Source organism: Thermoascus crustaceus, assembly GCF_041956765.1.
Source record: "Thermoascus crustaceus strain CBS 181.67 unplaced genomic scaffold VTN00scaffold_8, whole genome shotgun sequence".
NCBI lineage: Eukaryota > Fungi > Ascomycota > Eurotiomycetes > Eurotiales > Thermoascaceae > Thermoascus > Thermoascus crustaceus.
Window position 1 is genome coordinate 381,672 of NW_027192534.1, and position 13,422 is coordinate 395,093.

Genomic DNA, 13,422 nt, shown 5'->3' on the forward strand with positions numbered 1-13,422 from the left:
AGGCAGAACGATGCATGGTAAGATGCGCGTGTGAAGTTGATGCTGGAGAGAGCTGTTGCGCAGGGCGGACGCGTCCCCAAAACGTTTCTCCGGCCGGCCTTTTCCCTCTTCTCCAGATATCTCTAGCCTTCCTTGATAGGCATGGACAATCTTATAGCCTGAGATTGTTTACAAAATGTTCAATTGTACGTTTTAGGGATGGTTTCCTGATATTCTTTCTCGCGCTGTTGCTATTTCTCTCCCTTCATCGTCACTTCGTCTCGAAGGCATACACATACTTGCTTCATATACCTGCATGGAGACACATACACGCATACCACATCCATAATATGCTGATTCATATATACACGCGACAATGGCATCCTTCCCGCAATCAAGCACCTCTCCGGCCGAAGAGCCCATCACCTCTCCCTCCCATCTCGACAGGATCTCCTACCTATATGGCCACCCTCTGCGCAACTCCCTCTCGCCGCTCCTACACAAGACCATCTTCGACACATTGGGCCTCAACTGGGCGCAGATCCCTCTCTCCGTCTCTTCCTCGTCATCGCCTTCTTCCTCTTCTTACTCCTACACCCGCTCCCCACCAATCCAGACCTTCCTCGCGCACATCCGGTCAGATCCCAAATTCATTGGCGCCTCCGTCACCATGCCCTGGAAGGTGAGCATCACGTCACATCTGGATTCTCTGACGGAGGACGCGCAGCGGGTAGGGGCCTGCAATACGATCTTCATCCGTGAGGAGAAGGGTCGGAGGGTCTTTATGGGGACGAATACCGACTGCGTTGGGATCAGGGAGGCACTGCTGCAGAATGCGCCTGGGGGCGGCGTAGGCTACTACTGCGACAAGCCCGCGCTGATTATTGGCGGTGGGGGCACGGCCAGAGCGGCTGTGTACGCATTGCGAAGATGGTTGCGGTGTAGTCATATCTACGTTGTCAATCGCGACAGGGCGGAGGTCGAGGCGTTAATGGCAGAAGATCGGGAGAGGTCATTATTATCGAAGGACGAACACAAGGCAGAGCTCATCCCCGTCACAGAGCCAGCTCAGGTCGCGGCCCTCAAACCTCCAGCGGCCATCGTGTCTGGAATCCCGAACTACCCTCCCAAGACATCGGAGGAGATCAATACCAGACGAGTCATCGAGGCATTCCTGAATCATCCGTCAGAGAAGAAAGGTGCTATCCTGGAGATGTGCTACCACCCCGCTCCCTGGACCGAGATTGCAGAACTGGCCGCCAACTCTGGATGGAAGGTTGTCCTGGGAACTGAAGCCATGATCTGGCAGGGTCTGGAGCAGTCCCGGTTATGGACCGGTAGGGATGTCGTCCAGGTGCCAGGGCTGGTGCAGCGGGTTAAGGATGCCATTTCTGCGGCAGTTGCGGAGAGGGCGCGAGCAGAGAAGCCCTGAGAAAGGCATCATTCAGATAGGTATAGATTGTGTGTATATATAATATCTAGACACGTATCAAGGTGTGACAGAGATTGGAACAAATTCTAATGAAATACTTGTAAATACTTATAAGATTGAACTAAATCATGCATGTCGCAATCGTATATGGTGGAGAAATCTATACTCCCTTTCTAATCTGTAAATAGCATCTGTTCACACCCCGGGACGAGAGTAATCGAGCCGGCGCACCCGTCGCCATACTTCTCGAACCGTCCTCTCCTGGCCCTGGCGACCTGTCTCGGTCTTAGACGGACCTGCTGGTCTTCACCGTGTATCTCATTAGTGCAAATTGATTCTGCAGAATGGAAACGAAGAGAAAGACTTACCTAATGGCCAAGTATAATCTGCTCCCCAGCAGTGCCTCTTCGATAGGAGCGGTGTCGGGATCGTCTGGTGGATTCGCGGTGGTGACCAGGCCGCCTGCTTCCAGGAGAATCGCTATTCCAGCTGCCACGTCCCTGTCCACCATGACAGCATCTCAATGAGCGGAGGTCATACGAAAAAGAGGAAGCAATTGAAACCAGAATACGGACTCACCACTCCCAACACCCACCCTCCCACCAGACATCAAACGCCCCCATAGCCGTATATGCCAGGTCCATTGTCGCACTCCCCAAACTCCTTACCCCATGCACCATACCTCCCTTTCCACCCCTCCCGCCTATCTCCGCAGCGAGGTTCAAGAAGCTCTCGACCTTGCGGTACATGTTCCCGTCCGGAACGTCCCTACGATCCTTGCCCCACTCGCAGGACAGGATACACCTGGAGGGGGCGTCGGACGGCATGGGGCGGTCGCGGATGAGAGGGAGACGGCGCGTCTCGTTCAGCCAGGCGCCGCGGCCACGGCAGGACGAGAAGAGCTGGTCCTGTAAGGGGGCGTAGATGACGCCGATGATGGGACGGTGGTCGAGGATGAAGGCGATGGAGACGCAGAACATGGGGAAAAGGTGGGTGTAGTTGACGGTGCCTGTAAAGTCAACCTTTTTTATTTGCTTTTGTTGAATAAAACTAAGAAGTACTTACCGTCTAAAGGATCAACACACCAGGTGGGCTTTTCGTCGATGAGATACTCGCGAGATTGGCCTTTGGAGTATGTTTCCTCTCCTAGAAATCTGCTGACGTCAACCATAGGAAACGAGTTTGAATGATATTCACAAAAATATGTATCTTGAGCAGCATGTCCACCAAAAAGCAACGGTTAAGGTAGAAAGCTCGGAACAGAACTACAAGTGCGTACTAACTTGTGAGAAGGGTATCTGTTCTGAATTGCAGTTCTGATAAACGTCTCCACATCTATTACCAAGTAAGCCAGCCGCGCAGACTCAGCAAATAAATAAATAGATGGCATAATTAAGACATACAGACCTTCATCCGTCTTCGTCACAATATCCACCGCATTATCCTTTTCCGCAAATGCTTGCTCCTGTGAACCGTCGATTCTTCTGTTGACTCCATCTAGCAGCAGTCTTCCCGCGCGCTTGCCAAGACCCACGGCGAAGGCATATATCTCGTCTAGTTCCTGCTCGCTGAGTTGGGTCATTGTTTATTATCGTTAACGCTCTGCTGGGCTTCTCCGCGGTAGGTTTGACGCAACCAAGGTTCGGTTGTATGTTTGTTGTAGAGATCCCTGGTAGGCAAAAAGTTCGTATGTACCGCTTCTGTTGTAGTCAAGGAGAAGTGTAAAAACTGATACTGGGACTAAAGTCAGAAAAATAGCAGCAGTCGAATGTGATATTGTCTCATACTTGGGTACTTAGGTATATCGGCAAGCGTTCATTTTCCCCGCGAGTAACCGACGATAGCTTATCGCGGTCCCACTGGCGGGGCGGTTGACTGCAATCATGATCAAGCAGGCCTAGACCATGGCTAAATCTTCGTCCGATCTGTCACTGACGCCTCAGATATACCTAGTGTGGAGACATACGATTGCTGACCCATTATCAGGATGGTTGGTAGAGTCCTTACCTTCATTGCAGTGGAACCCACGAGGACCATACATATAGTAGCGTAGTCTGACTGTCCGTTTTGCTCTGCCAGAACAGCCACCTTGCAAAGCAGGAAGATGACGATGTAGAACGACATAACAAGATATTTCTCACCGTCGCTGGTCTTGCTGGTAGGTACCAGGTAGCAGGGTTTACCTAGATCGAATGGACGTACCTGCTAAATCGAGAAGGGAGACACCTATGCCGACAGGTCTAAACCTCCTCCATCCTGTCTGCGGCTTCCAAAGTGGCGAAGGGAAGTGTGTGTACACTGTTGTATGTATGTACATAGCGCAGGACGTCGCTGCTGATACTACAACAGCAGACCGCAAAATGCACAGCAGAGTTGATGTTATGACTCGGAACTACTGTGGCTGCTCTCAAAGTCGTGCCCCAAACCTGGACCGGACCGAAGACATACCATCCATAATGTCTCTTACCCAGATATATCATCTGGGTTAGATGATTCGGTAAACAATATACGGAATTGCACTCTATATAGTAGTACCTCGGATATGTGATCCTGCGCGGAAAGTCACAATACGATGAGGGCTACCTAGATAGGAAACTCCTGCGCAGCGATCTCCTCAGTGATCTTCCACAATCTCTCGGCCCTATCTTTACCTCGAGCATGCTCAGCAGGAACCGCAATCTGGCAATCGCTCAGGTATGCACCGGAATGGGCTATATATCGTGAAAGGATTAGGAACTGTTGGAACCTTTGTGATAGATTGATCGGTTCTTACCTTCTAACCCCGGATCAAGAGCTGCCACAAGACCTGTGACAATAAGTTGTCGCTTGGTCTTGGTGTCCTTATTGTCAAAATCAGGGACTGAAGGGTATCGAGTTAGTCTATATAACAGTTGACGGCGAGCTGAGGGAAAGGGGCTCACTTTTCTCAATTCTTGGCAAGAGACCCTCTATCATCTGAGGATCTATATAGCATTGCGTGTCAGAAGGTACGCCTAAGTAGGTAAGCAAGATAGTTAATCTCAGCGGCCACTTGAAACATAGATATACGAAGGAAATCAACACAGGGCTACAGGTATAATACTCGCCTCCAGGATTTACGGAGAAGCTAGCGATTTCGTGGCTCGGGATCTTCGATCCAAGATGGACGGCAATCAGGATATTTGCCGTCTTGGATTGACCATATGTCTCCCATGGGTCATACGGAACGCCGTTCCGCACTGCGTTTTGTTTTACAAAAAGATTTTGATCAGCCAGAGACATTATTACCAGATACATGGTAGTAGACGTGCTCTGTAATACTGTACAAACCTCAAAGCAAGCATCATCCAATCTGATCCCGCTCAACCTATGTCCACTGCCTGCGAGATTCACAATCCTGGCCCCCGGCGCCCCCCTGCGTAATTTCTGCAGAAGCAAATTTGTAAAAATGAAATGCCCACAGTGGTTCGCGCCGAGCTGCAAATCTGGCCATTCCTCCCTTCTCCAGCCTATCAAGCACGGAAACCATATAAAGGCCCCGATGCCAGCGTAGTTCATGAGGACATCAATGTTCTTAAATTTGGGATATGAGAGAATCTGCCTCGCTGCCGCACGGATAGAAGAAGGTTCAGTAAGCTCAAGTGGCACAAAGAACACCTTTACGTCGGGGTTAAGCTCCTTTATTTTGGCGATTACTGGGTCGATCCTGTATCGGAAGCGACCTGCAAGGATGATCTGTGCTGGGGATCCATGACGAGCTAGCGTCATGGCCGTCTCTGCTCCAAGAGAGTTTTTACTCACGCCGGTGATGAGGACTGTTTGGGTTTTCAGAATATTAGTTCCCATCCTCTCTGAAGAATTACTGGAGTTGGGAATCATTTGACAGTCATACAGGTTCGGCCTTTGACTCTGTCTGCAGAGGCTTGGACAATGTCGTCACCAGTGGTAGACCAGGAGAAAGCCTTTGAAGTCATCTTGTGCAATATAGCGATGAACGCTTCGTGTGATGAATGTGGGATGGATATGGGGATTGCACGTTGGCGGGTACAGAAGTTGGTTTGACGCGGCGCTAGCAAGTCGACCCCGCTGAACCTCTTGGGATGAAGTGCTCAAGTTGAAGATTGCTCGTGAAAAGAGAAAGGCAAATATTTAGGAGCAATGGTCTTTGTAATTCGAAGTTGAGCTGGCGTTGATATATTCAGAATCCACTCTCAACCGGCAGCGCATTCACCGATCTTAGGTAGCTTTCACCCTGTGCGTCTCCCATCCTGCAGAAGCAGTATCCTAACCCGCTGCATCCAGACCGGTATATGTGCATGTACACTAGCCGACACCAGCAGAAAGAATCTCAGTCTCAAATCAACCTCAATCAAACAACATAGTACCTTGTGTTTAGGTAGTTTATAGCAATGAGGAACTCTATGTGGACCCATATCTCATTAAATTAATACACAATATATCCATGTAAATTTCGTAATTAAAAAAGTATCAAACTTTCTCAGCCTTTAGAAGCTTGTGGACAGATAGACAGACATACAAAAATGAAAATGCCAAGCCCGATATGGATTATTGAACTGCCTGCCTCGTCCATGTCAAGAAAACAACATAGTATTCCTCCTCCGTTTCGGGATCAAATTCCTGCTTTGGATTCTTGGACGATGGCTTTTCGGATGGGGTAGTACCAGTAGTACCAGTATGAGCAGGATCTGGTGGCACGCTCTCAGTCTCCAGCACTGTCACTGCGATATCAGGTGTGGGAGTGAAGTCGTCATCAGCGAGAGGATCAAGATTCTCGTCGTCAGACTGGTCGAAGGAATAGGCATTAGCACTAGAACCATATTCATCCAGCAGGCCTTCTTTGGCGCCAATCCACTTCTGGACCTTCTTGGTCTTCTCGTCACAGACGAACGCCTGTTCATGACCATTGCCGCTGGAGTGCGGAAATTTCCACTCCTTCGACGCCCACTCGACGATAGCGTCGAGCTGGGCCCTTTTCCGCATGACCGTCTCGAATTCAATCTCGATCTCTTCGAGACTCGGAATGTGTTTGAATTGATAGCCCCAGGCATTTTTGTGCTGGTCCTCGTTTGCGTGTAGTTGTTTCTGCATGGTCATCCTCATTACCTTCGCATCAGTTTTACCCTTCCGAAACGGGTCGATCCCGAGATCATTGTTGGCCTCCCAGTCCCACCAATCCGAGTGGCGCAGCGTGATGGTGATCTTCTTCGGCGCGATGCCAATGTTGGGGATAGAGCGGCAGATATGCCACCAACTGTCCTCGAGGCAGTACTGCTGCATGAAGAAGTGCAGGTGCTGCACGGCAGCGAGTTGGTCACACGTCATCTTCAGGAAGTACTCCCTGGGACTGTTTGCATTCTTGACATGGGGAGGGGCGCGGTGGTACCAGAAGGTGTGTTCGTTCATGGCGATGGGCACCAGGCAGGCCTCGATGTAGATGCGGCGACAAGTCAGGAGGAGGGAGGTGTTGATGCGTTTGGGGCGCTGGAAGCCCGGTCGGTAATACATGGCATGCTTCATGTAGGCTGGTCGTTTGCTGGGGTCGGTGTCTGCTGATTCGAGGGAGAACTCATAGATCCGGTTGCGAACCTCCGGGGGAATAATGGTGAAGAGGGGACAGTCTGATTGAGGGTTCATGTTCTCTGATGGGATACGACGCTGCAGTCGGCTTGCACACTCAGTATCCAGAGAGAGAGGGAGAGAGAAATGATATGGCTTGGAGTGAGGAATCATGCTGACAGTGCAGATATAAATGACCGCACAAGGCTGCGAGTAGCAGGGTGTTGCCTAAATGCCCCGCACTCGAAGGCTAGGGTTGCCTGCATAACCGCACAATTCCACAGCGTCTCATAACACCATGAAGTCTTTAGATAGATGTCCTATCTACCGATAGACGTGCTGTGTTATCAGTATTGGCGTGGGATAGATGTAAATATCTAGTTACTTTATCGGGTGGAGACTGCGATGGTCCACTCCACTGTACGTCACCATGGATGATGATCTTTAAGCTTTACTTCGGCTAGCCTAGTTAGGCATTGTGTTAGCCATCTCCAATCCAAAAATTGCTAAAGAAAGAACCCTTAAAGAACCTATCAGACTGAGGTTGAGCTTTCTGTATTCCTTTTTGCATCCATATGAACTCGGTTGCCGTCGGGAATCTACCATAAACACCATTAGCACCGGCAAAGCGTTCTCCCCGCCGTACCCCATATCAAACATGGATTATGCGGCAGTTATACAATCCCCAGCGGATAGCTCTGCACGTTCGAAGGATTTAGACATTGGATGCTCTAATGATAATTGATCGACGCAGTCATCGTATATCAGCCTTCTGGCATATGAAGAGAGCGTTTTTCCGCTCTTGCTAAAGGAAGGGGATATAGATCCTAGAACTCGACATGAACATTTAGGTACAGACTTGCTACGAAACAGAAGATCAACTTATCTATCCATATCCACAATAGCTGCACACCTAATACATAGTACACTGCAAAACCAAAGCAAAGAAAAACAAAATGACCAAACGCATCCTCCTCCTAAACGGCCCCAACCTCAACCTCCTCGGCACTCGCGAACCACACATCTACCGCACCACATCCTCCCTCTCATCCCTTGAATCCTCCCTCACATCTTACGCCTCCTCCCTCGGCGCATCCCTCGAAACGTTCCAATCTAATCACGAGGGCGCCCTCATCGACCGCATCCACGCCGCCCGCGACACCCATATCGACGCCATCATCATCAACCCGGGTGGACTCACACATACCTCTGTCGCGCTGCGCGATGCGCTGCTGGCTGTCGAAGTGCCGTTTGTCGAGGTGCATGTGAGTAATATCCATGCGAGGGAGGAGTTTCGGCATCGGAGTTTCCTGAGTGATAAGGCAGCGGGGGTTGTGGCGGGGTTGGGGACGTTTGGATATCGGGCTGCGGTGCAGTTTGTGGTGGTGCATTTGTTGGGTGAGAAGGATAAGAAAAAGGAGGAGGGGAAGGAGAAAGCGGTGCTGTGAGAGGAAGGGTGATCTGTGGATGTAATGAGGATACTACTATGGTATTTTGTTGTGCAGAATGGATATCGAAATTCTAGTTCCGCCCGAAGATGTACTCCGGATCGTTCTATTCTTATCCGGCCCCGATATCCCACGGCCCGCTCGTCCCGCACGTTCCGCAATGTAGGGAGATACCCCGCATGTACCTGAAAAGGCAGTATCTATATCTCGAAGTCCATGGGAGTTGGAAATCTCTATGGGAATACAATCTTGTTTACGATTCACACCATGGTCGACCTTCACAGCCTTCCCGCCGGCTCACGGCCCGAGAAGGCTATCAGGAACAATGGCCCCGACCACCTCGCGTTGGAGAGGTACAAGCTGAGAGAGCTGGCTGAGGGGTGGCCGATGTATCGGTAGGAATAAGCTTTCTTTCTTGTGCATGATATTATCCTGATCTACGCTATGCACGTACCTCGAAATTTATACGGCACTGACAATGGGAAACGTCCAGCGACGCCTGCGAATGGGAAAACCTCAAATCCATCTTCCACCCTGACGCCTACATATACACCACCTGGACTGGTCGTACCTTCTACGAGGACTTTATCCGCGCCTCCCAGGCCGGCATGGACCGCGGTGCCTTCATCATGCACCGCATCCACGGCTCCACGACCGACATCGAGCCCACCGCCACCCGTGCCGTGACGAAGATGAAGGCCACCATCACGCAGCGCTTTATGCTGGACGGGTATGAGGTCGACGCCGAATCAGACTGTCGGTTCTGTTTCTTCTGGGAGAAGGACAAGAAGGACAGTGGCGACGGAGAGTGGCGAGCTCGGTTCGTGCGGCACTGGTATGAGAAGGATAAGCTGATCCCAGTTGATCCGAGGAAGGTTCCGCAGCTGGATGATGAGAAGCTCAAAACATATCCGACCGGGTATCGGTATCTGGCGTATTGCCAGGAGGCGACCATGGGGGTTAAGGTCATGCTGGATATGCCGGGGCATAGGCGGGAGAATGACAATGTCAACGGGCAGAAGCACGATTTGCTGTATTGGCAATGCAAGAAGTGGCTGGAGGGAGAGCAGGTAGATGTGTAGAAATCTGTCAAAATTGAAATATCATGTCAAACGTGGCCGACGGTGTACATAGCGGACATAATGTACATGCATGTACAGTCAAATCCCTATGCATCTCTTTAATGTAGTTAATAACAACGGTTATAAACAATAGTCATCAAATCAGAGACAGCAAATCCCGACTCATCTTGGATCCATAAGCAAATAAGGGTTCTTGTGTGTGGAAGCCATCTCATAAATTCCAGCGCGGATTGCCCGGGTGCAGTACTCAGCGAGATCTAGGACTGAACGCTGGGGCGCTGGCGTGTTCAGCATAGGACTTATTATTGTGTTTGGCCGTGTGATGGAGGGCCTGAATGAGCGGGCTCCGCCTGAGACAGGAGCAAGGGGTCTATTTGAGTATAATATGAATAGAGTTCTGAGACTCCCAAATCAGGCGCAAATCCCAAGTTCTGCATAAATTTAGGTTGGCTATCGATTCTACGGAGGCAAAGGATTAGCCATTTGTAACATGCACAGGAGTAAGTAGACTTACTTTTCCGCCCCATCCAAGGACGCTAATTCATCAAACAGCGCGTCCAGATCCTGGGAGATTCTAGGCTGCTGAGGAGGGCTGTATCTATGGACATTCACAGAATTGAGATCCCTATTCGAAACGTGACGTGTCTGTTGATGTTGAAAGCCTGTAGGGCGCTGTGAAAATACTAGATCAGGTCCCACGGGTATCCTAGGACTAAGTGTGTTCGTAGAAGAGTCATGAGGTTGAGGTTGGTTGTCCATGGGATTGTTGCTCTGAGAGAATTGCTCCGACTCGGATGTCCCGCATCCTGTCGTGAAGGAAGGATGTGTTGGAAACGATACGGACATATCAGTATCTATATTTGGCAGTGTTGTCATCCACGACGGTGAAACTGCTGAGTGCTGCGACGTATTCCTTAGCCGCGTGTCTTCTACCGCACCTGGTCTGCGGCCCACAGTCATTCCTTGTGGACTTTGCAGTACCGGATTATCCCCTGACCTGTTAGGTCCATGGCTAGGATGGTTATGCACAGCTGTGGTGGGCCGTACGCCTGCTCTAGGCATCTCCGTGGTCGAATTTGCTTCTATGGCTTTAACCTTTGGCGCCCAAACGACAGCCATTTTAGAGGATATGGCTTGAAACCTTTGTTTTAGCTCGAGCCTAGTACTGGAGTCCACTGAGCTTGCTTGTTCATGGCACAGCCCACAGTCAGCCAACTTGAGAAATATTTCGAAGGTAGGTGGTGTCGCAGAGACACTGTAAGTCTCCACGTATGCTTGTAATAACTGTATGATCCTGTCTGAACTTCTGGCTCGGTCATCGTTCAAACATCTTTGAAAGACAACTGGGTCATTCCGAAGCGTCTCCAGATGAAGGTACAGTGCCGCGGTTGTACTTTGATATGCTATGTGGAGACCTAGCAGGTGAGGGGGAGACGCCATTGTTGGATTTTGCGGTAGAGAAACATAGCACCTTTTCGGAAGTTCCGAAGCCCAGCGTTGTAAGTCTTTGGCAATGCCCTCCAATTGCGATGATGAGGTTATCTGACCATGTTTGCAGTAACAGAGATCGTTCAGGATATATAGCAATGAGATGAGACGGTTGAAAGTGCTCACTGAATGGAGAGGCCCGCGACGAAAAGATTCACGGGAAGTTCCTTGAGGGCGTAGACCGGCTAGATCCTCCCAAGGATGCCATTCCTCAAGACCATCCTCATCTAGTGTGCCAATTCTCGCAGCGTCCTCTTTTCGAAGTTGTGGCAATCGACCAGTCCGACTCGCGATCAGGGTTTCAAGCGCGAAGCAGCCCAAAAAGACATGCTTTCTCCTGGCACTGGATTTTCCATCAGAAGCTTCTTTGGACTCTAGCCCAAGGTGTAGTGCTATTCGAATAGCGTAGCCGACAAGAAACCACGCAGCAGACCAGTCCTGTCGTCCAAACTTGACAAGTGAAAGTATCAGTAGCGCTTGAATATGACCGACTTCGTAGTGCCCGTTCTCCAGCGGAATCAGGCCCCTGGCCACAGAGCACAAAGCCTCAGGTTGAAGGCAGCCGCCAGGGTTCTCTGGGACCTGATTGTGCGATACGGTGGACGCATCTTGAATGGATGCCAGAGCCAGAATAGACCACACTGCGGCGTGGTCTCCGCTTCCAGGAGTAGAGCACGAGACTTGCACATCTTCGTTGTAGCAGAATGTAGTTCGAAGAACATCATGCTTCTCAATTATAGGAAACCAACAATGTGTATAAGAGAAGTATATATCGAACAAGCGCCATACGTTTGATGGAAGCCGGAGAGAAGGCGGAGCAGCGAATCTTTCGGATACAGGATTCCGTGACCCGGCTTCTGCGATGCCGTGTCTGCGTGGTTCTTCTGGCAGCCCTTCCGGCAAGTCCACTTGCGTGCTATAATCCCGAAGGACACTGGTAGAAGGTCTGCCACTGGAATCAGGCGTCTGATTTGTCTCCAAAGAAACTGTATGAGAAGCGAGGTTTTCCTCAACATTTCTCAGACCCTCGGGGATGTGCCATTCCAATTGAAGCGATGACAGTGAGTTGGATCTCCCCAGTTGCCTTGAAGCATCAGTCCCACCACTAACAACATCTGTTCTGCCAGATTCCTCCTCTGGATGATCTAAAAGTGATAGCAACTTTTCAATATCTTTCAGTACCGCGCTGTTTTTCCATGCAGAGAGAATTGAATCAGCTCCTTCGCTTTCTTTGCCCATTGTGGCCAGATGACTGGGAATATTTGCTGTCTTCAGCAGCACCCGTGCCACCTCTTCACTGCCCTGTACTTTGCAAAAGACGAGACCCCATAGCAGCTCAAGTGTGCGAATGTATCCGGTCGGCAGACCGCGTTTCTTAGGATTCGACTTGTACGTGCAGGGTTTACACAAGGACACGCAAGTTGAACAGGCCGGTTGCACACCATCGCACTTGTCTTTCTTGCTGCGACACTGATCGCAGGCTCGAGAAACACGTTGCCGTTTCGGATGATTGGCATGGTCGTCACAAGTCTGTCTGCTCTCCGTTTCTATGTCGGTCCATCGTCGTTTGGACCTGCTGGTACCTCCAGAGCCTTGCCGTACATTGCTTTCCCTGGTCGTTTCTCCAGCTATCGATTCTTCAGCGGGCATATTTCAGGTACAGGGCATATGGAATACGAGATAACGTATCTCCGACGAGCACAGGCGGTCTTCATCAGACCCAACCGTACAGGCCCGAAAGTGGATCAATTCTTAGTGACAGGAGCGAAGCTGTCCTCATTGCGTTGCGCGCAAAGTAGCGACGTAGTTGTTCAAAAAATTGGATGAGAATAGTTCCAGAGTCTTCCTAGCCGGGGTATCAGAAGGGCGAGCGAGGATCTGTCGGCTGGCAAAACCAGTCTGGAGGCAACCCGCAACTTAGCCTGAATCCCGAATGTGGAGTACACTTTCGACTACAAAATTTTCCACCCACGGTCTGCAAATGGTCTAACCGGTACGCGTGGCGCTCAAATCACAGCTATGCGAACCCGGTTCCTGCGGCGAAGTACAGAGTAGGTCGTACGTACTGTATCCATGGATCTCATACGGAGCTGCGCACGACGATGCCCCGTGGGGAAGAGCGTGTTCGTTGACCCCAGATGTGCGACGCTCGCCGGCTGAAGAAAACTCCGCCGGCCCCGCGGAGGTACCTCGCCCACCGAAGTCGATCAGCGTGAGATCTTTGCGGCGCCAGGATCCTTGCGACATGCATTGCTGATCTACCACCGGCCAGAGTGGTTCGTCCAACTCACCAATGGAACCGGCCCAGTCAAACTCTGCTTGTTGCATGTCCTGAGATTTGAATCCAGACATTTATGTCGCAGACGTCCGTTAAAAGCGGTTCTTGGTTCTGCTTTTTTTTTTGCGGAGCCAGAGGAAATGACGCTCCTGGCCACAG

The 13,422-nt window shown here is 50.6% G+C and overlaps 6 protein-coding genes across 6 annotated transcripts; 3 read left to right on the top strand and 3 right to left on the bottom strand.

Moving 5' to 3' along the window:
• Positions 1–355: 355 nt before the first annotated feature.
• On the top strand, positions 356–1,411 carry VTN00DRAFT_9731 (uncharacterized protein; the record flags this gene model as incomplete). The annotated part of the gene is made up of 1 exon (XM_069436719.1): positions 356–1,411. The coding sequence occupies one exon, from the start codon at positions 356–358 to the stop codon at positions 1,409–1,411; it is 1,056 nt and encodes a 351-aa protein (XP_069284330.1).
• Positions 1,412–1,606: 195 nt separating this feature from the next.
• Positions 1,607–2,993, bottom strand: VTN00DRAFT_9732 (uncharacterized protein; the record flags this gene model as incomplete). Its single annotated transcript, XM_069436720.1, has 6 exons — positions 1,607–1,715; positions 1,780–1,911; positions 1,991–2,420; positions 2,477–2,565; positions 2,695–2,746; positions 2,819–2,993. 6 exons carry the CDS (start codon positions 2,991–2,993, stop codon positions 1,607–1,609), a joined length of 987 nt encoding a protein of 328 aa, XP_069284331.1.
• Positions 2,994–3,994: 1,001 nt separating this feature from the next.
• On the bottom strand, positions 3,995–5,364 carry VTN00DRAFT_9733 (uncharacterized protein; the record flags this gene model as incomplete). The annotated part of the gene is made up of 4 exons (XM_069436721.1): positions 3,995–4,122; positions 4,185–4,271; positions 4,852–5,205; positions 5,283–5,364. The coding sequence occupies 4 exons, from the start codon at positions 5,362–5,364 to the stop codon at positions 3,995–3,997; spliced, it is 651 nt and encodes a 216-aa protein (XP_069284332.1).
• A 592-nt stretch (positions 5,365–5,956) lies between these two features.
• On the bottom strand, positions 5,957–7,045 carry VTN00DRAFT_9734 (uncharacterized protein; the record flags this gene model as incomplete). The annotated part of the gene is made up of 1 exon (XM_069436722.1): positions 5,957–7,045. The coding sequence occupies one exon, from the start codon at positions 7,043–7,045 to the stop codon at positions 5,957–5,959; it is 1,089 nt and encodes a 362-aa protein (XP_069284333.1).
• An 878-nt stretch (positions 7,046–7,923) lies between these two features.
• On the top strand, positions 7,924–8,415 carry VTN00DRAFT_9735 (uncharacterized protein; the record flags this gene model as incomplete). Its single annotated transcript, XM_069436723.1, has 1 exon — positions 7,924–8,415. One exon carries the CDS (start codon positions 7,924–7,926, stop codon positions 8,413–8,415), a length of 492 nt encoding a protein of 163 aa, XP_069284334.1.
• A 267-nt stretch (positions 8,416–8,682) lies between these two features.
• VTN00DRAFT_9736 (uncharacterized protein) lies at positions 8,683–9,497 on the top strand (the record flags this gene model as incomplete). Its single annotated transcript, XM_069436724.1, has 2 exons — positions 8,683–8,810; positions 8,909–9,497. The coding sequence occupies 2 exons, from the start codon at positions 8,683–8,685 to the stop codon at positions 9,495–9,497; spliced, it is 717 nt and encodes a 238-aa protein (XP_069284335.1).
• Between the last annotated feature and the right edge of the window lie 3,925 nt (positions 9,498–13,422).